Below are 21833 nucleotides of genomic sequence, written 5' to 3' on the forward strand. Positions count from 1 at the left end.
TCTGTTTCAGTCACTGTGCCCCGGTGAGTAAGAGCCCTAAGCTCTAGCTTTTGAACACTGGCTGAAATTGAGGGATTGCTCCATTCGGTTTGAGTGTGGGGCTTAATTCAAAGTAAATTTATTATCAAAGTGCATATATGTCCATATGCAACCTTGAGATTTTTTTGTGGGCATACTCAGTAAATTTACAAACCATACTAGAATCAAAGACTGCACCCAACAAACAGCCAATGTGCGAAAGACAACAAGCTGTGCAAACACAAAAGAAAAAAGGTAATAATAACTAAGCAATAAATATTGAAAACATGAAACGAAGAGTCCTTGAAAGTGAATCCATAGGTTTTTGGAACAGTTCAGTGATAGGGCAAGTGAAACGGAGTAAAGTTATCCCGACTAGTTCAAGAGCTTGATGGTTGAGGGGTTGTAACAGTTCCTGAACGTGGTGGTGAGAGACCTGAGGCTCCCACACCACCTTCTTGATGGCAGCAGCAAGAAGAGAACATGATATGGGTGGTGGGGTTAGACTGGGTTCCCAGGTGATGGATGCTGGTTTCCTGTAACGGCATTCCATGTAGATGTGCTCAATGGTGGGGTGGGCTTTACTCGTGTTGGATTGTGCTGCAATGTACATTTTCGTAGGTCTTTCTGTTCCTCAGCTTCGTTATTTCCATACCAGGCTGTGATGCATCTAGTCAATATACTCTCCACTATATGTCTACAGAAGTTTGTCAAAGTTTTAGATGTCATGCAGAATCTTTGCAAACTCTTAAGGAAGTAGATAGAGGTGCTGCCGTGCTTTCTTTGTAATTGCTGGGTCCTCTGAAGCGATAACACAGCAGAATTTGAAGTTGCTGACCCTCTCTACCTCTGATCCCCTGATGAGCACTGGCTCATGGTTTCTCCCTCCTGATGTCACCTGTTGGACTTCAGGTAATTTAAAGGTGATTGGAGGAAAGTATAGTGGGGAGAGGGGAAATGTCAGAGGTAGAATACTTACTCAGTGCAGTAAGTACATGGAACGTTTCAAAGGGTGGTGGTAGAGGCAAATACATTTAAGGGACAGTTACGAAGGGTGATTGGTAAGTTCGTGGCCTAAGGTACAAGGAGTCAATTTTAGAAAACCTAGCACATTTATTGTTCAACGTAGTCCCCTCCTACATGTACACACTTAGTCCAGCGGTCATGGAGCATACGGATCTCTTCTTTGTAGAAGTCAGTGTCTTGGACCTCCAGAAGATCGTCCATGGCAGGGGTGATTGATAAGTTCATGGCCTAAGGTAGAAGGACATGAGTTATTACTTCAAACTTTCTGCATTTTCACTCAAAGAGTTGAACTGTGCGTGCATGTAACAAGAGCTGTATAACTCATCTCCTTCTACCTTAGGCTAGGAACATCAATCACCTCTGCTGTGGACCACTTCTGGAGGTCCAAGACACCAACTTCTACAAAGAAGGGATCCATATGCTCCATGACCGCTGGACTAAGTGTGTAAATGTAGGAGGGGACTATGTTGAACAATAAATGTGCTAGGTTTTCTAAAATTGACTCCTTCTACCTTAGGCCACGAACTTATCAATCACCTCTCATAAGAGACTCCTGGATAGGCACATGGATGAAAGACAATTGGAGGGCTCTGTAGGAGGGAGGGGTTAGATTGATCTTAAAGTAGGTGAAAAAGTTGGCACAACATTGTGGGCTGAAGTGCCTCTACTGTTCACCTCCAGTCTTCTGGCATCATTCCTACTCTTTCCCCCTCCCACTCCCTCATCTGCCCATCAACCCTCTTACTTGGACCCATCTATCACCAGCCAGCTCTTGCTCCACCTCTTTCTTACACCACTGTATACTGGCCATTTCCCTCCATGTTATAGTCCCAATGAAAGGTCTTGATATGAAATGGCATCTGTCCATATCCCCTGTATATGCTGTCTGGCCCACTGAGTTCCTCTTGGTTTGTGTGCGTTACTCCAGATTCCAGCATCTGCAGTTTCCTGTGTCTCCTTGTCCGCCCTCACTGAGTTCTCTTTCTGTCTGTTTTCAGCCGAATAGAGGGTGTTGTTGGCCACCTGGGGAACCCCCACACATGCACTGGCTGCAGCTCATCATTGGACCTTGTGGATGGACTCCTCTCCCTCTGTCATGCCAGGTTAGGCTTTGCTGTTGACTTGACATCTGGATGACATCTTGGGTCACCTGTTTCCACAGAATAGCCATGGCCTGCTGGATAAAGGGCCTGGCGACCCTCCAGCATGGAATCTCTGGGAATTCACCTCTGAGGATACTGTGATGAATTCAACGCAGGAAGAAGATTAAGAGAACTGGAAAGCATTGAGTGTTGTTTTCATTTCCTTTGAAGGTGTTTATTAAATTGCAAAGTACTGAAAGTGAGGAGGTAAACATTCTTTGATTGGATGTGAAGAGTTGGTTTGCTTTCTGATTGGCCAGAGTGGCAAGGATTGGCATGTCCAGGGATCAGTGGCAGGGGTGTTGGAAAGTTGGGTACCTGGGTGATGAAACTTCCAAGAAACTATTCAAAAGTGTTGGTACTTGGTGCCACAGTGTTCAAATGAGGGTACTGTGCTCCCAGTGCAGCCTTGTCTACTTTGCTGAGACCCAATGGAGATTGGGGGGACTGCTTCATTGAGCACCTTTGCTCCATCTGCCACAATAAGCAGTTTCCCATTGGCCACCCATTTCAATTCTACACCCCTCTCTCATTCCATCATATTGGTCCATGCCTCCTCTACTACCATGCCAAACTTGGGTTAGAGGAGCAACACCTCATATTCTGTCTGAGTAGCCGCCAACCTGACAGCATAAATATGGTTCTTTTCTAACTTCCAGTAATTTCTCCTGCCTCCCCTTCTCTCGTTTTCCATTCCCCATTCTGGTTCCCCTCTGATTTCTCTTCTTTTCACCTGTTCATCACCTCTCTGATGCCCATCCTCATTCTCTTTTTCCCATGGCAACTGTCCTCTCCTATCAGATCCCCCCTTCTTCAGTCTTTTATGTTTTCCACCAATCACACTCCAGATTCTCACTTCATTTTTTATTATCCCTCTCAACGCCATTCTCCTATCTTCTCCCCGTACCCTTATGAGTCAAGTGTCTATCAATCTCCGCTTTAAATATATCCAATGACTTGGCCTCGACAGCCATCTATGGCAATGAATTCCACAGATTCACTACCTCTGGCTAAAGAAATTCCTTCTAATCGCTGTTCTGAAGAGAAACCCTTTTACAAGGGGTGATTGATAGGTTCATGGCCTAAGGTAGAAGGAGTCAATTTTAGAAAACCTAGCACATTTATTTTTCAACATACTCCCATCCTACGATTACACACTTAGTCCAGCTAAGAAGACGGATCCCTTCTTTGTAGAAGTGGTCCACAGCAGGGGTGATTGATAAGTTCATGGCCTAAGGTAGAAGGAGATGACTTATACAGCTCTCGTTACATGCACGTGCAGTTCAACTAGAGTGAAAATGCAGAAAGTTTGAAGCTTCTCCTTCTACCTTAGGCCTCGAACCTATCAATCACCCCTGCTGTGGACCATTTCTGGAGGTCCAAGATGCCGACTTCTACAAAGAAGGGATCCGTATGCTCCACGACCACTGGACTAAGTGTGTAAATGTAGGAAAAATAAATGTGCTAGGTTTTCTAAAATTGACTCCTTCTACCTTAGGCCACGAACCTATCAATCACCCCTCGTATTCTGAGGTTCGTCTCCTACTATTGGAAACATTCTTTCCACATCCACTCTATCTAGTCCTTTCAATATTCAGTAGGTTTCAATCAAATCCTCCCTCATTCTTTTAAACTCCAGCAAGTACAGGCCCATAGCCATCAAACAGTCCTCATACAAAGTCTCAGGAGTAAATCGATTTTCAAAACACGTATGTCATCCTGAGATTCATCTTGTGGGAATTCGCAGTTAGAAAGTGAATCTCATTAACGCTTTCATTCCCAGATACGAGAGCGTCCATCACTTTGGCACTTGTGGTGAGACTTCCTCTCCCACCTCTTTGGACTAAGGACACCATTCTCTTCCCTCCCACCCAATGGCACTCATTGAACATGGAACAGTAAAGCACAGGAAAAGGCTCTTCATCCCACATTATGCTGAACCAATTAAATTAGGAATCAAACGGCCAACTAAATGAATCCCCTCTTCCTTCACAATGTCCATATCCTTCCATTTTCCTCACATTCATGAATCTATTTAAATGTCACTTAAAAGTCTCTAACATATAAACCTCTACCATCACCCCAGGCAGCGCATTCCACCACTCTCTGTGTAAAAAGTAAACTTGCACCTCTCACCTTAAGGGCATGCCCTCTGATATTAGACATTTCAACCCAGGGAAAAAAGGTACTGTCTTTCTACTCTATCTACGCTTTTCATAATCTTATCAACCTCTATCAGATCTCCCCTCAGCCTCCACTGCTCCAGAGAAAACAACCCAAGTTTGCCCAACCCCTAATCCAGGCAGCATCCTGGTAGATCTCTTCTGCACCATCTCACCCTTCCTATAATGGGGTGACCTGAACTGCATGCAATACTGCAGATGTAGCTTAGATAAAGTTTTATAAACCTGCAATATAACTTCCTGAATTTTAAACTCAAGGCCTTGACTAAGAAAAGCTAGCATGCCATATGCCTTATCCACCCTGTGTAGTCACTTTCAGGGAGCTATTAACTTGGACCCCAAGGTCCAACAAGCAGGAAACAGTCTGTTTATTGTTTGTTGGACCTTTCAATCGTATCAGAACTATCCGGGGCCAATGTATGCTTGAACCGAGGGATCTAGCTCACATAATCCACGTCAGCATATAAAGTCTAGGTCTCCCAAACCCACACACCACTACTTTTTGAAAGCAGTTTGTGGTATTTATTGCTATGGATGGCTGTGGAGGCCAAGTCATTGGCTATACTTAAGGTGCAGGTCAATAGGTTTTTAGACAGGACGTTAAAAGGTTATGGGGAGAAGGCAGGAGAATGGGATTGAGAGGCATAATAAATCAGCCATGATTGAATGGCAGAGTAGTCTCGATGGGCCGAATGGTCTGATTCTGGTCCTATGTCCTATGGTCTTCTGTGAAGTATTTATTATAAGTTCTACTCCCCTTCTCCTGTTGAATTCCCAGGACGCCCATTTAATTCTGAGGATGTTTGGAATCTGGAACACACTGCCTGCCAGGGTGGTGGAAACTGAGACCCTCTCAACCTTTAGGTATCTGGATGAGCACTGGAAAGACAATAAGAGGTAGGAGCAGAATTAGGCCATTCCAACCATTGATCTGCTCCATCATACCTGCCAATCTCTAACTGCACTACAAGATCATCTACCTTACTTTGTATACTATGTGTATTCAAATATAACATCTTTAGTCCTATATTCATCACACCCTTTTCAATTTTGCTCCGTGTTACACTTCAACACAAGCCATTGACTGAAATTTTAACCTATCATCTGCCTGTCCTTCCTTGCAGTCTCACTACACACTACATCTGCCTGTATACCAGCAGCTCCATTCCTCCCTACTAATGCATCGCAGGAAGGGTGAAGAAGGAATTATTGATGTTGAGTCCAAACCACTGCATCAGGACTTGAAACATTGACAACTCAACAGCAGCACTGTGATGTAGTGGTTAGCACAATGCTCTACGGTGCCAGTGACCCAGGTTAAATTCCTGATGCTCTCTGTAAGGAGTTTGGCCATGTGGCTTTCCTCCAGATACTCTGGTTTCCTCCCACATTCCAGACTTGTGCGTTAGGGTTAGTAATTTGTAAGCACGCAACATTAGTATCAGAAGCCTGGTGACACTTGTGGGCTGCCCCAGCTCATCCTCGGACTGTGTTGATTGTTGATGCAAATGATGCTTTCACTGTACTGTGTCAAAGTACACATGACAAATAAAGCTAATCTCAATTCGTCCAACCTGCTCCCCCACCCCCCCCAACAGATGCTGGGGAGGAATTGGGAGAAATGGGGAGTTATTCGGCCTTTTGAGTCTGTTCCAGCATTCAGTAAATATGAGTAGATTGTCAATCGATCCAGCTTCCAGCACCTGAAGTCTCTTCCGTTTCCTGTGTAACCTTAAAACTAGAGTTTAGTGGACTCTTGATAATCAAGATTCGGGGGGGTGGTGGAAGAGTGACCAGGGCTGGCAAGAATGCAAAACTCAGATTGTAACCAGACCAGCCGGGAGTTCACTGAATGCTGGAACAGACTCAAAAGGCTGAATAACTTCCCATTTCTCCCAATTTCTCAATATGTTTGCATAAAGAGAATTAGGCACCGGCACTGCAGACATCTTTTCTGTGCAATATGCAGATAATGTTTCTATCCACTTGCTGGCTTAGAGAGAATTTATTTCTCATCACCACCAAGGAGTGTTCTCTTTCAGTCTGGTAGATCAGATGAGGTCAACTATGCACTTTGGGGATGTGGGATAATCATATTCCAGGGATTCCTGTGGTCTCAGCTGTCCAAGGCCTGTGGGCCGTGTAACCAGTCTGTAAGAGAGGCTGATTGAGGCACTAAAACTACAATTAGGTGGCCTGGGTGGGGGAAGGCATATGACAGAGGAGTAACAAACAGACTAGCCAATGCACCGTCTCCAAGTCTTGCCTGGCAGTTGATGGAGGGATGATGGTGAGGATCAGCCCACGCACTATTTTAATGCCACACCCCGTGATACAGAACACAGACCATTACAGCACAGTACAGGCCCCTTGTCACACAATATTGTGCTGACCTTTCAACGTACTCCAAGATCAACTTAACTCTTCCTTCCCACATAGCCCTCCATTTTTCTAACATCCATCTGCCTACATACAGTAAGAATCTCTTAAGTGTTCCTAATGTATCTGCCACCACCACCAACCCTGGCAGGGCGTACCACACACTCTCCACTCTGGAGAAAATTATAGGGAGGGGAATGTCAAGAGGTAAGTTTATTTTACGCAATCACCTTAAAATTATACATCTCGTTTTAGCCATCCTGTTCTTGGAAAAGGCACTGACTATCCACTTGATCTATGCCTCTTTTCACCTTGTACACCTCTATCACATTCACTCTATCTTTGCCTCTTATCATGTTGTACACCTCCATCAAATCCATTCAATCTATGCCTCTTATCACCTTGTACCCCCTATCGTCCACTCTATCTATGCCTCATATCAGTATGATGCAGTTTCCTCTGTATAAGCTCTAGAGCAGATCCATCGATAAACACACCCACTTGCACTAAGAACCCACTTTATCCTGACAATAGTCAGTATCTTGAGGAGAGGCACAGGAAAAGCAGCTGAGGATGAAAACTAGATGGACACTCAAAGGATGAGCCAGAAGAATTCGAGGTGCCACGCTGAAGAACAAAATCCAATGAGAACCAGTTGGACTGAACACCCAGTGTTGTGCTACAGAGTCAAGGTTACATCAAGGAAAACCTCCGGAAAGGGATCTGTTATGGGACTCCTGCTCTTGATAATTTTTTATAAACAACTTGGATGAGCAAGTTGAAGGCTGGGTTAGTAAGTTTGCAAAGGACATAAAGTTTGGTGTTGTGGATAGTGGAGAAACTTATCATAGGTCATCCACGAGATGCCCAGCTGGGCTGAGAAGTGGCTGGTGGCATTCAACACCGAAAAATGTGATTCACTTTGGAAGGTCAAATTTGAAGTCAGATACAGGGTTACAGTAGGAATCTTGGCAGTGTGAAGGAACTTAGGGTTCACATCCATAGGTTGCTAAAAGTTGCAGCACAAGTTGATAGGGTGGTTAAAAATGAGGTATGATATGTTGGCCTTCAGTAGTCGGGGAAATGAGTTCAAGAGCCGAGGTGTAATGATGTAGCTCTATAAAACTCTAGTTAGACCACACTTAAGTATTGTGTTCAGTTCCGGTTCCATCATTATAGAAAGCTTTAGAGAGGGTGCAGAGATGTACCAGGATGCTGGCTAGATTAGACAACATATCTTGTAGGTTTAGTGAGCTATGGCGTTTCTCTGGAACAAAGGAGGATTAGAGGTGTACAAGATGATAACTTTCTCACAGGGTGGAAACAGTGCAGAATTTATAATGTGAAGGAAAGTCTAAGGGCTGTGCGGGGGGAGAGAAGTGCCCTTGTGACATCACAGCCTGGTGGGGCGAGGTGAAGAGGCAGTTCAGAAAACTCTGGTTCAGGAGGGCTCACTGCAAGTAAGTGCTTGGCTAAATGGCCCAGGCCCAATGTTGCTTATGGCAATGCATTGAGGTTGTGTCTCAGTACATACCTCCAATCCAATGAAAGGATAGTTAATTTGCACAGAGAGCCGTGGATGCGTGGAACAACCTACCAGGGTTGGTGCTAGAGGCAAACAGAACATAACAACACAGTGCAGGCCCTCCAGCCCACAATGTTGTGCTGAACTTTTAACTTACTCTAAGATCCCACGTAGCCCTCCATTTTTCTTTCTTCTTCTTGCGCCCTTAACTCCTAGTGGAATCGTCGGGGCACCATACTGACAAGCTTTGCACCAGCTTTTTGGTATGCTCATCATGCGGCATGTCTTGGGCCTCTGAAACCTGGCGGAGCCCATCCCTCTCCAGGTTTGACCACGGCCGATTTCCTCCAACTAGGTGGCTCGCCTTGGTCGTGAACACGTGGCCCTTGTAGTTCATCTGAGAACCTTTCCGTCCACCAGATTTTCCTTTCTACCACATGCCTATCTACAAGTTTCTTAACTGCCCCTAATGTATCTTCCTCTACCACAACCCCTGGCAGGGTGTTCCACGCACCCACCACACTCTGTGTAAGCAACTTACCTCTCACATCTTTGTCCTATCACCTTAAAATTATGCCTACTCGTATTAGCAGAACGTGGATTAATAATTAGAAGAGTAAATGACAGCTCAGCTGTCAAAATGAAACCAAATCCTCGCCCTAAAACTACTCAGCATTAACAGGGAATAGCTTCTGAACCAACACTCCGTTGCAAGAGACCCCATCTTAATCAGTCATATATCTGCCCTCTTGCCAAATTTTGTCCACTGCATGGTGAAAATTGAAAGATGGGGTGGTCTGAGGGTGAGGAATGAAGACATCAGTTAAAATTGGACAGGAAAATTGCTCCATCCATTTCAAAACCATTTTATGTTCCTCAGTTGCCTTTATTCAACACCAGGAGTTTAAATATTTCCCAACTTCACCATAAAGTCTTGTGAATAGCTGCAACATCAATTGCTGGATTACACTGGTGGGTTCATTATGCAGGAATCCCTCAACATTTCCAATAGGAACAGAGGATTTTAGCAGAGGCTGGAGTTGTGAACATTTGCGGTCTCTGTGGGACAGGAAATAAACTCAGCCAGCAGACAGTTATCCCATCTTCCCCCCCACATAGGTAAAATCTTGTCTCCCTCACTTGCTGCTTGCCCTTTGGGAAGGTCACGACCTCCCTTTAATGCAGAAGTCCCTTGCAACTTGCTCCACAGTGCTGTGATGGGGAGGGGGTGGAGGAACAAGTCAGAAAAACATATTTCAGGAAGATTCAGTGCAAGTGCTCGGCTAAAAGGCACATGTCCAGTGTTGCGAAAGATGCTCGGTTTGTCATTTCTGGCAGTGCAGTGAGATTCAGTGTCTCAGCAGATATCCCCAATGAAACTGGTCGCCTTTCTTTGGGCTTGAAGCAGAGTACATGTGTGTGTATGTATGTGTGTATGTATATATGTGTATGTATGTATACACACACACACACACACACACACACACCCTTGCGATAAAGCATCATTCTTGAGAGTATCAGCAGAGACCAGGCAGTGTGAGATGGCCTGATAATGTGGTTTTCACTCCCAAAGGGTGCAGTTCTGCGCTCACGAGCTCGCAACCAGACTGTCAGCGCCCACCGGATCCGGAGGAAGGGTAGGCTGGGGGTCCCCACTGCCCGAGTCACGGGCAGCCAGGGCATGGGTGATCGGCACCTTGCCCACCCCCTCGCTGAGGTCATCGGTGGCTTTGAGGGGGTGGTGCCGCTGGATGTGTTTGACCACCTGGAACTTCTGCTTGGCCTTGTAACTGCAGTGGCGACAGAAGAAGGGGTGCTCATTGGTGTGGGTGAGGTAGTGGTGGCGGAGGCCAGCTTGCCAGCGGAAGCCCCGGTGGCAGACAGTGCACACATAGGGCTTTTCCTCACTGTGCTTCTTCAGGTGGGTCTTGAGGAGGAAGCGGGTCTTGAAGCCCTTCCCGCACTGCTCACAGATGAAGCTGCGTGCCTCTTTGTGACGCGTCTCCTTGTGGGTACGCAGTGCGTCTGCCCGGTTGGTGCAATAATCGCATTGGTCACATCGGTAGGGCTTGGCTCCTGTAAGCAACAACAAGGTGGTTATCAGAGTACACCCATCCAGCACCGGTAATTTCGTGCAGTGCGGTGCTTAAAGTCATAGAGAAATGCAGCACAGAAACCAGCCTTACAGTCCATCGGTCTTGACTTCCCCAAATTAAGTCCTGGATACTCCCTTTTGGAAATTTTGGAATGATGGAATAAACTTGATGGGTCAAATGTCTTAATCTGTTCCTATGTCTTATGGTCTTTTGATTGGCCCCCAAGTCCTTGCAACAATTTTATGCACACTTTCTCTTCTCCCCTGCCATTCATCTCCCCTCTGGTTTCCCTGCTCCTTCTCTTTCTCCAAGGTCCACTGTCCTCTCCTATCAGATTCCTCCTTCTATAGTCCTTTACCTTTTCCACCAATCACCTCCTAGCTTCTTACTTTATCCCCTTTCTCCCCCACCCACCCACCTTCCCCGCCATCTGGCTTCACCTATCACTTGCCAGCTTGTACTCCTTCCCCTCCCCCCCACCTTCTTATTTTGGCTTTTGCCTCCTTTTCCAGTCCTGTTGAAGGGTCTCAGCCTGAAACATCAACAGTTCATCCCCTCTGTAAATACTGCCAGACCTTGTGTTTGTGTTAACAACTCCGTAAGTCTAATTGGCACTCTTTCAGGCCAATGATGTCATTCCTTCAAAAGGGTGTTTTGCCCTTCATTAGTTAGGTGAGTTCAACCCAGAAAAGTGAGTGATTCACTCCGGAAGGTCGAATTTGAAGGCAGAATACAAGGCTAATGGCAGGATTCTTGTTAATGTTGGGAATAGAGAAATCTTGGAGTTCACGTCCATAGATCCTTCAAAGTTCCGTACAATTTGATAGGGTCGTCAATAAGACATATGAAGTGTTGGCCTTCATTACCTGGGGGACTGAGGTAATATTGCTGCTTTATAAACTCTGACAGAACACACTGAACTATTGTGTTCATTTCTGGTCATCTCATTATAAGAAGGATGTGGAAGCTTTAGAGAAGGCACATAGCAGATTTACCAGGATGCTGCCTGGATTAGAGAGCATTTCTTAGGATAGGTTGAGTGAGCTAGAGCTTTTCTCTTTGAAATGAAGGAGGATGAGCAGCAACTTGATAGACACGTAACACACAGAAAACATAGAAAATAGGTGCAGGAGTAGGCCATTCGGCCCTTCGAGCCTGCACCGCCATTTATTATGATCATGGCTGATCATCCAACTCAGAACCCTGCACCAGCCTTCCCTCCATACCCTCTGATCCCCCTAGCCACAAGGGCCATATCTAACTCCCTCTTAAATATAGCTAATGAACTGGCCTCAACTGTTTCCTGTGGCAGAGAATTCCACAGATTCACCACTTCCTGTGTGAAGAAGTTTTTCCTCATCTCAGTCCTAAAAGGCTTTGCCTTTATCCTCAAACTGTGACCCCTCGTTCTGGACTTCCCCAACATCGGGAACAATCTTCCTGCATCTAGCCTGTCCAATCCCTTTAGAATTTTATACGTTTCAATCAGATCCCCCCTCAATCTTCTAAATTCCAACGAGTACAAGCCTAGTTCATCCAGTCTTTCTTTATATGAAAGTCCTGCCATCCCAGGAATCAATCTGGTGAACCTTCTTTGTACTCCCTCTATGGCAAGGATGTCTTTCCTCAGATTAGGGGACCAAAACTGTACACAATACTCTAGGTGTGGTCTCACCAAGGCCTTGTACAACTGCAGTAGTACCTCCCTGCTCCTGTACTTGAATCCTCTTGCTATGAATGCCAGCATACCATTCGCCTTTTTCACTGCCTGCTGTACCTGCATGCCCACTTTCAATGACTGGTGTATAATGACACCCAGGTCTCATTGCACCTCCCCTTTTCCTAATCGGCCACCATTCAGATAATAATCTGTTTTCCTATTTTTGCCACCAAAGTGGATAACTTCACATTTATCCACATTAAATTGCATCTGCCATGAATTTGCCCACTCATCCAACCTATCCAAGTCACCCTGCATCCTCTTAGCATCCTCCTCACAGCTAACACTGCCACCCAGCTTTGTGTCATCCGCAAACTTGGAGATGCTGCATTTAATTCCCTCATCCAAGTCATTAATATATATTGTAAACAACTGGGGTCCCAGCACTGAGCCTTGCGGTATCCCACTAGTCACTGCCTGCCATTCTGAAAAGGTCCCGTTTATTCCCACTCTTTGCTTCCTGTCTGCTAACCAATTCTCTATCCACATCAATACCTTACCCCCAATACCGTGTGCTTTAAGTTTGCACACTAATCTCCTGTGTGGGACCTTGTCAAAAGCCTTTTGAAAATCCAAATATACCACATCCACTGGTTCTCCCCTATCCACTCTACTAGTTACATCCTCAAAAAATTCTATGAGATTCGTCAGACATGATTTTCCTTTCACAAATCCATGCTGACTTTGTCCGATGATTTCACCGCTTTCCAAATGTGCTGTTATCACATCTTTGATAACTGACTCCAGCAGTTTCCCCACCACCGACGTTAGGCTAACCGGTCTATAATTCCCTGGTTTCTCTCTCCCTCCTTTTTTAAAAAGTGGGGTTACATTAGCCACCCTCCAATCCTCAGGAACTAGTCCAGAATCTAACGAGTTTTGAAAAATTATCACTAATGCATCCACTATTTCTTGGGCTACTTCCTTAAGTACTCTGGGATGCAGACCATCTGGCCCTGGGGATTTGTCTGCCTTTAATCCCTTCAATTTACCTAACATCACTTCCCTACTAACATGTATTTCGCTCAGTTCCTCCATCTCACTGGTCCCTCTGTCCCCTACTATTTCTGGAAGATTATTTATGTCCTCCTTAGTGAAGACAGAACCAAAGTAATTATTCAATGTTGAGAAGCACAGAGTGGGCAGCTGGAGGCTTTCTCCCAGGGCAGTAACTGCCAGAAACCAGAGGACATCATCTTGAGATGAGTGGAGGAAAGTTTAGGGGAGATGTTAGAGGTACGTTTTTTTTAAACACAGAGTGGTGACGTCTGGAATGCACTGCCAAGGATTTTAGAAGAGACAGATACATTAGAAACATTTAAGAGACTCTTCGGCACATGTATGTAAGAAAATGGAGCTGTGTAGGAGGGAAGGGTTACATTGATCATGGAATAGGTTAAAAGGTTGGCGCAAAAGGCCTGTACTGTGCTGTAGTATTCTTAGAGCAACACTGTTAACCAGACACTCTAACCAAGGACAAAAAGGTCACCTTTAACAGGGAACAAGTATATCCCATATAAGTAACCAGAAGCAATGACAATTTCCAGGCAAGTTCGTACTAGCTGAGATAGGCAACATCAATGAGTTGGGATGAAGGGCCTGATTCTCACGCTGACCACACCAACAGGATTAAATGAATTAATAAATACACTCAATTACAGCATAAAATCTTGCTACCTGTGATATTACAGTCATTTACACGTAATATCAGATGACTTATAAACTTGCATATCATTGTGCATTCCTTCTGAACTGGAAGCCTTGTTTGGTATTCAAGGAGAGAGGAGAGAGACTGAGACTGGAGAGCAACAAACACAAAGCCCTGATGGACCTCAGCAGGTCAACAGCATCCATGGAGGGGAATAAACATTCAATGTTTTGGGCCAAATTCATCCATCAGGACTGGAAAGGGAAGGGACAAGAAGTACAAGTTGGCAGGTGATAGATCACAAACTGGAGAAAATCTGCAGATGCTGAAAATCGAGAAACACAAACAAAATGCTGGAGGAACTCAGCAAGGCAGGCAGCATCTGTGGAAAAAAGTACTGTCGACATTCTGGGTGAAACCTTTCGGCAGGACTGGAGAAAAAAAGCTGAGTAGATTTTAAAGGTGGGGGGAAGTGAGAGAGAAACGCCAGGTGATGGGTGAAACCTGGAGGGGGAGGGTTGAAGCGAAGAGTTAGGAAGTTGGTTGGTGAAAGATACAGAAGGCCATGGAAGGAAGAAGAAGGGGGGGGGTGGAGCACCAGAAGGAGGTGATGAGTGGGCAAGGAAATAACATGAGAGAGGGAGAAGGGGATGGAAAATGGTGAAGGGGGCGGGTGGTGGAGGCATTACCGAAAGTTTGAGAAATCGATGTTCATACCATCAGGTTGGAGGCTACCCAAACAGAATACAAGGTGTTGTTCCTCCAACCTAGGTGTGGCCTTATCCCGGCAATGGAGGAGGAGGCCATGGATGGACATATCAGAATGGGAAAGGTGATAGGTCAGACCAGGTGAGAGGCTATAAAGTAAGATGCTGGGAGGTGATAGGTGAAAGAGGTATAGGAGTCTGAGAGGAGCAGGGAAGGGAAAGAGGAGCACCAGAGGAAGATAATAAGGCAAGGGAAGAGGTAAGGGGGAACCAGAAAGCGGAATGTAAAAAAGAGAGGAGAGGGAGGGGAGAATTTACCGTCACACTGGAGGCTACCCAAATGAAATGTCTTGTTGCTCCAACCTGTGTGGCTTCATCATAGCTGTAGAGGAGGCAATAGAAGGGGTGAGTGGGGATCCAGAATAGAAAATGGAAGAGACAGAGAACGAAGAGGAGGAGGGGAGAAGTTACCAGAAGTACGAGATATTGATGTTCATGCCATCAGGTTAGAGGCTTCCCTGACAGAATATGAGGTGTGGTCCCTCCAACTGGAGGAGCTGGTTAGCAACATCCACATGAGTTTTCAATGTGTGCAATATATCGTTCCATTCTACCTCAGTCACCTGAGGGAGGGGAGAGACCACTTGCAGAAGTAACGAGCTCCTGACTGTGGTGGGACCAAGTTGACCGGGATGCTGAGTGCTTTGGCCAGTCCTCACCTGTATGCTTGGTCATGTGGTACTTGAGTTGGTTTATCCACTTGCACTTATAGCCACATTCTGGACACAGGTACTTCTTCTCCTCCTGGTGAATCCGCATGTGGTACTGAAAGGCAGAGTTTAGTTAATGAGCCACAACAGCATAAGACCATAAAACTTAGAGAAGAATCAGGCCATTTGGCCAATTGAATCTGCTCTGCTATTCAATTATGGTTGATTTATTGTCCCTCTCAATCCCATTTTCCTGTTTCCTCCCCATAACCTTTGACGCCCTTACTAATCAAGCAACTATCAACCCCCACTTTGCAGGTGATCATGGACGTTTTTGTTATGATCACAAGACCCTGCTGGGTGGTAGTAATGTAGAGTTCCGCGAGTCTGATTCACTGGTTTATTGGCCTCATTCATGCTTTGGGGTCAACTGCTGCTGCCACCATGGAAGGAGATGCCAGAGCTGGCTGTGTGCTGCCGGATTCCATGTTGGGTGGCGGCTGGCCCTTCCCATGGGTGCCACCCCTCAAAGTTCGCTTGGTGGAAGACACACTGGACTGTGTCCATCTGCAGCTGCACTTGCATAAGATGAGCAACTGCTGTGTGCTGTTCTTGCAGAAACGTAGTTGCAGAACAACATTCATGCACCAACAATCTACAGGCCATGAAACCCAGTGACTTGAGCTACGTTATTATTTAAAATGTTTTTTGTAACAATATTTTTCTGCTATCATAATTACATGAATTATATGTACTGTGTGCTGTGTGTGACCACGGCTCTGTGCTTTGCACCTTGGCTCCAGAGGAACACTGTTTCGTTTGACTATTCATATGTATGGTTGAATGACAATTAAACTTGAACTTGAAATATACCCATTGATGTGGACTTCACAGGTGTCTGTGGGAATGAATTCTGCAGATTTGCCACTCTCTGGCTAAAGAAATTCCTCATCTCTGTTCTGAAAGGATGTTCTTCTATTCTGAGGTTGTGCTCCCTGGTCCTAGACTCCCCCACTATAGGAAATATCGTCCCCATGTCCACTCTATCTAGGCCTCTCAATATTTGGTAGGTTTCAATGAGACCCTCCCCCATACTTTTAAACTCCAGTGAATACAGGCCCAGAGTCATCAAACACTCTTCATATTTTAATCCTTTCATTCCTGGGATAATTCTCATGAACCTCCTCCTGATCGCCTCCAATTCTACATAAGGGGCCCAAATCTGCTTGCAATACTCCAAATGCAGTCTGACTACTGTCTTACAAAGCTTCAAGTGAGAACTGAGGAGATTGTCAACAGGATAAGGATCGTCTTTCTCTCCACCTGGTGATTCTGCATGTGGTACTGAAAAGCAGAGTATAGATAACAAGTTACCACCAACATGAGACTATTGATATAGGAGCAGAATTAGGCCATTTGGCCCATCAAGTCTGTTCCACCATTAGATCATGGCTGATTTATTATCCATCTCAACCCCATTCTCCAGCCTTCTTCCCATAACTTTTGATACCCTTTCCGATCAAAGTCTCAAGATTAAGAATGAACCAGCCACTAATCATGGTGCAGGAATGCCAGTGGTTAGTTAGGATCTCAAATGAAGCTGCTGAACTCAGTGATAGATTGTGTTCATGGGCTGAGTTTGTGGAACTTGCCTTCAGTTAATGTTGGGTACAGGCTTTTCACCAGACAAACAATGATGCACAGTACTGGTGGGCACACGTCTGTCTTTGTGTAACAATTAGGGTACTAGTCCATACCAAACCTGCTATTTTGCTTAGTCCTGTCAACCTGCACCTGGACTAACGACCTCCATACTTGTCACATCCATGTACTTCTCCAACTTTCTCTTAAATGTTGCAATCGAACCTGCATCCACTGCTTCCACTGGCAGCTCGTTGCACACTCACCACCCCGAGAAAAAATGTTCCCCATCCGGTCCCCCTTAAATATTTCACCCTTTGCCCTTAACCTATGACCTTCCTTTCTAGACTCTCCCAACTTCAGCAGAAAAAAACTGTTCACTGTTTTGCCTACAGCTGAATCATTCATAAGGCTATGAAAAAGATAACGATTAGCTTTATTTGTCACTTATATTGATACATAAAATGAAATGTGTTGTTTGCACCAATGACCAACAGAGTACCTGGATGTGCTGGAGAACAGCCCACAAATGTTGGCATGCAACTCACTAACCCTAACCCGTACTTCTTTCAAATGTTGGATATATCCACCTGCACCCGCAGAGGAAATGCATGCGGTCATGGGAGAACTTACAATCTCCTTAAAGACAGCGGCAGTATTAAACCCTGATCTTCCTATCACTGGCGCTGTAAATTGTTGCGCTATTACAGTACTGTGCAGGTCCCCACCACTGGATTAAAGGGACGTCCCTTTATTCTGAGCATGTGCCCTTTGATCCTAGGCGCTTCTACTGATGGAAAGATCCTACATACGTCTATTCTATCCAGGCATTTCAACATTCAGTAGCTATTTGAGATCAACAAGTTAGCCTGAATCTCTTGTGCTTCCATAGTCAAAGACCAGCCTATGCATTGCTTTAAGATAACAAGTTTGTAAAAGGTGTTACAAAAACATGACTTTTTCGTTGTGAACTATACTTGAAAGGTTGAGTGAGCTAGGACTTTTCTCTTTGGAGTCAAGGAGGATGAGAGATGACTTGAGATATGCAACATGATGAGGCGTAGAGTGGACAGCCAGTACCTTTCTCCCCAGGAGGAAATAGCTAACAAGAGAGGGCATACTTTTAAAGAGAGCAAAATATAGGGGGGGGGGGGTCAGAGATAGTTTTTTTTTAAAACACATAGAACACACTGCCAGGACTGGTAATAGATGTAGATACATGAAGGACATTTAAAAAACCTTTAAAGTAGGCAAATGAGTTGTTATGTACCCCTAGGGTTCCTTGTTGCTGTGGACTGTTACTTTAAGGCACAAGAGAGAACTAAGACTAACTTTCGGATTTCTGCTGAGAGAGAGGGGCGGAGTCTGCCTTTTACACTTTTACAAGGGCACTGACTACTGCTGTCAGCTTCTGGGTTGCCATGGAAAGAAAGAAAGAAAGAAAGAAAGAAAGAAAGAGAAAGAAAGAAAGAAAGAAAGAAAGAAAGAGAGAGAGAGAGAGAGAGAGAGAGAGAGAAAGAGAAAAAAAACGAGCAGCTCGTGGGTTGCCGTAGTGACCAAGAGTGGCGTTATTTAATGGACAGCTGGTGTTCAGCATGCTGAGATAAATAGAAGATCAGCTGATAGACACACAGACACATGGTTTTGGACACTGGATGAGCTTTGTTGTGCCCACAGAAAGGTGGGTTTTTTGGAGGATCGATCAGTGGCTCTCGCAGTGTGCAAAAGGGGTGACCAGTGGGAAGTTATCAGTGTGTCCAACCCTTGCCTGGATTGATAACTTAACCACAGAAGATGGTCTCCTTTTTGTGGTCACTTTTAGTGACTTTTAAGGGATTTCGGAGGACAACGGAGGATCAATGGCATCGGCTTACCTGAAGAACTAAACACCTACCTCTCTCTCTCTCTCTCCAACACTACTCAATTTAATAAGTAGGAACCGAATTCTACCTATCATCGTAAGACTGTATGCAATTACCTCCTAAGCTCAAAGAAGCTTGGCTCTATTATTTCCACACTTTTTAATATATATATATTAAAGGCATCCGTTAGTCTTGCAAGACCATGGATCTGCGCCTGGAAACTCTTCACTCTCCAGGGCACAGGCCTGGGCAAGGTTGTATGGAAGACCAGCAGTTGCCCATACACCGATGTTGTCCAAGGGAAGGCCATTAGGACCCATACAGCTTGGCACCAGTGTCGTCGCAGAGCGATGTGTGATTAAGTGCCTTGCTCAAGGACACAACACGTTCCCTTGGCTGGGGCTCGAACTCACGACCTACAGGTAGCTAGTCTAATGCCTTAACCACTTGGCCACGTGCCAACACTATATATATGTGCCCACACTATCTATATATATATATATATATAAAAATAAACATTGCTAACCTGGTTGACATATCTGAATTTATACTACTGTATTGCGTAGTTACTAATAAACGAGCTTTAGTGAACAGCAATACCAGACTCCAACTGTTTTCCATTTCTGCTGGTTCTTTAACCCGTTACGGGGTACGTAACAAAATGAAAGAAAAATGGAGGGTTATGTGGAAGGGAAGTGTTAGATTGATCTTGGAGGTTAAAAAACTGGATATGGGGAGAAGGCAGGAGATTGGGGCTGAGAGGGAAAATGGATCAGGCATGATGCAAGGGTGGAGCAAACTCAATGGGCCAAATTCTGCTCCTATATCTTATGGCCTTATAGCATCATGGGCCAAAGGACCTTAGTGTTTTAAGTTTCATATCATCTCCAAGTTTCTGGCACTCTTTCTTCACTCTCCCCAACACCCACCCCCCCCCATCTGCCCATCACCCCCCTCATCTGGACACATCTATCTGCGACCAGCTCTTGCTTTACCCTTTCCTTACACCTCTTTATTCTGCCTATTTCCTTTTATACTTGGTCCGATGAGTGGTTTCAACCCGAAATACTGCTTAGGCACATGGACAAGGTGCCATGGTAACGTAGTGGTTAGCACCACGCTATTATGACTCGCGGCATCAAAATTCACAGTTCAATTTGACCCTGAACCGTATGGGTTTCCTCCAGGTGCTCTGGTTTCCTCCCAAAGTCCAAGGAGTACTGGTTGATAGGTTAATTGGTCATTGTAAATTGTCACACAGGTGGGTTGCTGGGGGCATTGCTCATTCGGTCAGAAGGGCCTGTTCCATACTGTATCTCCGAATAAAATAAATAAAAATATACAGAACTATGCGGGAGGGAAGCTTGGAGTAGTTTAAAGGGTCAGCACAACATCCTGGGCCGAAGAGCCTGTACTGTTCTATGCTGACGTATTTCTAAGGCTTGCTGTATGGTGCAAAATGGAGCAGGCTTTTCCTACAATCCAATAGTTTGGAGTACAACCCCCTAGCGCAGATTAACAAAGCAGCCACCTTTGGCACCTAATTATGGCTCTAGCTGAGCACTGTGCATCGAGAAATCATTGACAGGAGGGAGTTAATCATTGTTTCAATTGATCAAATGAGATTATTGGAGTAAACAGTGAGTCATCAAATCTGAAGGACAAGCAAATGATTGGAGGCACAGTAAAAAGTGAAACTGAGCACATTTATTGCCAGGACATTAGACCTAAGACACAGGAGCAGAATTAGGCCATTCAGCCCATCAAGTCTGCTCCACCATGCCATCCTGGCTGATTCATTATCACTCTCAATCCATTCTCCTGTTTTTTCCTGTAGCCTTACACACCCTAACTAATCAAAAACATATCAACATTACTTTAAATATACTCAAAGCCTTGGCCTCCACAGATGTATGTGGAAATGAACTCCACAGATTCACTGCCCTCTGGCTAAAGAAGTTCCTCGTCATTTTTTCTAAATGTTATGTCTTTCTATTCTGAGGCTGTGCCCTCTGGTCCTAGAGTCACCCACCATAGGAGGCACCCTCTCCATATCCACTCTATCAAGGACTTTCATTATTCGTTAGATTTCTATGAACCCCCCCCCCCGCCCTTTGCTCTAAACTCCAGCGAGTACAGGCCCAGAGCCATCAAGTGCTCCTGATTGGGATGGATCGCACACGCCTACAGGTCTTTGGGGGACTGTTGGCTGGCTACAGTCTGCATCAGTAGGGTCCAGATCTCCTGTCTGTGTGCTGCACTAAGGACATAGAGAGTGAGCTGGAGGGCAGTGAGCTTCTCATACCACCTCTGGGCATGTCAAGTCAAGGTCCAGATGCACTTCCCACCTGGCCCCTCAGCTTTACACCAGCTACATTCACTGTGACCTCACTTACTTTAATTCCTTCCATAGTCCAAAGTTTAAACTTACATAAAATGCATTCATTATTAATAATGTTAAATTAGTTGACTATATCTAAATTTCACTGTTCAAAGGCACTTGAAGGCAGGGAAAAATGCTGCAAGGGGAGGGTGTTGATGCCTCAGTTTTACACCATAGAGTCCCAGAGTGATAGAGCATGGATACAGGTCCTTTAGCCCAACGAGCCCATGCCAACTACGGTGCCCATCTGGCTATCCCTAATTACATGTGTTTGGCCCATATCCCAGTCCTAATTAGACATTGTCCATATCCCAAACACAGGATCAAAAGAAACCACAGAGGGCTGGAGACTCAGCCAGCTCCATCACAGGTACTAGCTTCCCCGCCATCGAGGACATTTTCAATAGGCGATGCCTCAAGAAGACAACAGCCATCATTAAGGGCCCTCGCCATCCAGGATTTGTCCTTTTCCCATTACTGTCATCAGGGAGAAGATACAGGAGCCTGAAGACCCACTCTCAACACTTTAGGAACAGCTTATAAGACTGTGAGACATAGGAGCAGAATTAAGCCATTCAGCCCATTGAATCTGCTCTGTTATTCCAACAAGGCTGATTTATTCTCTCTCTCAACCCCTATTCTCCTGCCTCCTCCCCCGTTCACACCCTGTCTAATCAAGAATCTTTCAACCTCTGCTTTATATATACCCATTGACTTAGCCTCCACAGCCAACTCTGACAATGAATTCCAGATCCACAACCCTCTGGCTAAAGAAGTTTTTCCTCTTCTCTGT

General features: G+C 45.1%; 2 protein-coding genes across 6 annotated transcripts in view; one reads left to right on the forward strand and one right to left on the reverse strand.

Annotated features, from left to right (window-relative positions):
• Positions 1-3247, forward strand: part of obsl1a (obscurin like cytoskeletal adaptor 1a) — a 192743-nt gene extending 189496 nt beyond the window's left edge. Inside the window, exon 34 of the mRNA XM_063051410.1 lies at positions 2043-3247. Within this exon, the coding sequence (XP_062907480.1) occupies positions 2043-2050 (8 nt within the window). The 3' untranslated portion in view covers positions 2051-3247. The remainder of the gene's footprint in view (positions 1-2042) is intronic.
• A 451-nt stretch (positions 3248-3698) lies between these two features.
• The window catches only part of znf142 (zinc finger protein 142), a 57224-nt gene continuing 39089 nt past the window's right edge, over positions 3699-21833 (reverse strand). For all 5 annotated transcript variants that reach the window (XM_063051414.1, XM_063051411.1, XM_063051412.1 and 2 more), the window contains 2 exons: positions 15164-15269; positions 3699-10349 (listed from right to left, as the gene is read on the reverse strand). In XM_063051414.1, coding sequence (XP_062907484.1) covers positions 9862-10349; positions 15164-15269 — 594 coding nt within the window. In that variant the 3' untranslated portion in view covers positions 3699-9861. The remainder of the gene's footprint in view (positions 10350-15163; positions 15270-21833) is intronic.

This window comes from Mobula hypostoma, chromosome 6 (genome assembly GCF_963921235.1).
Source record: "Mobula hypostoma chromosome 6, sMobHyp1.1, whole genome shotgun sequence".
Taxonomy (NCBI): Eukaryota; Metazoa; Chordata; class Chondrichthyes; order Myliobatiformes; family Myliobatidae; genus Mobula; species Mobula hypostoma.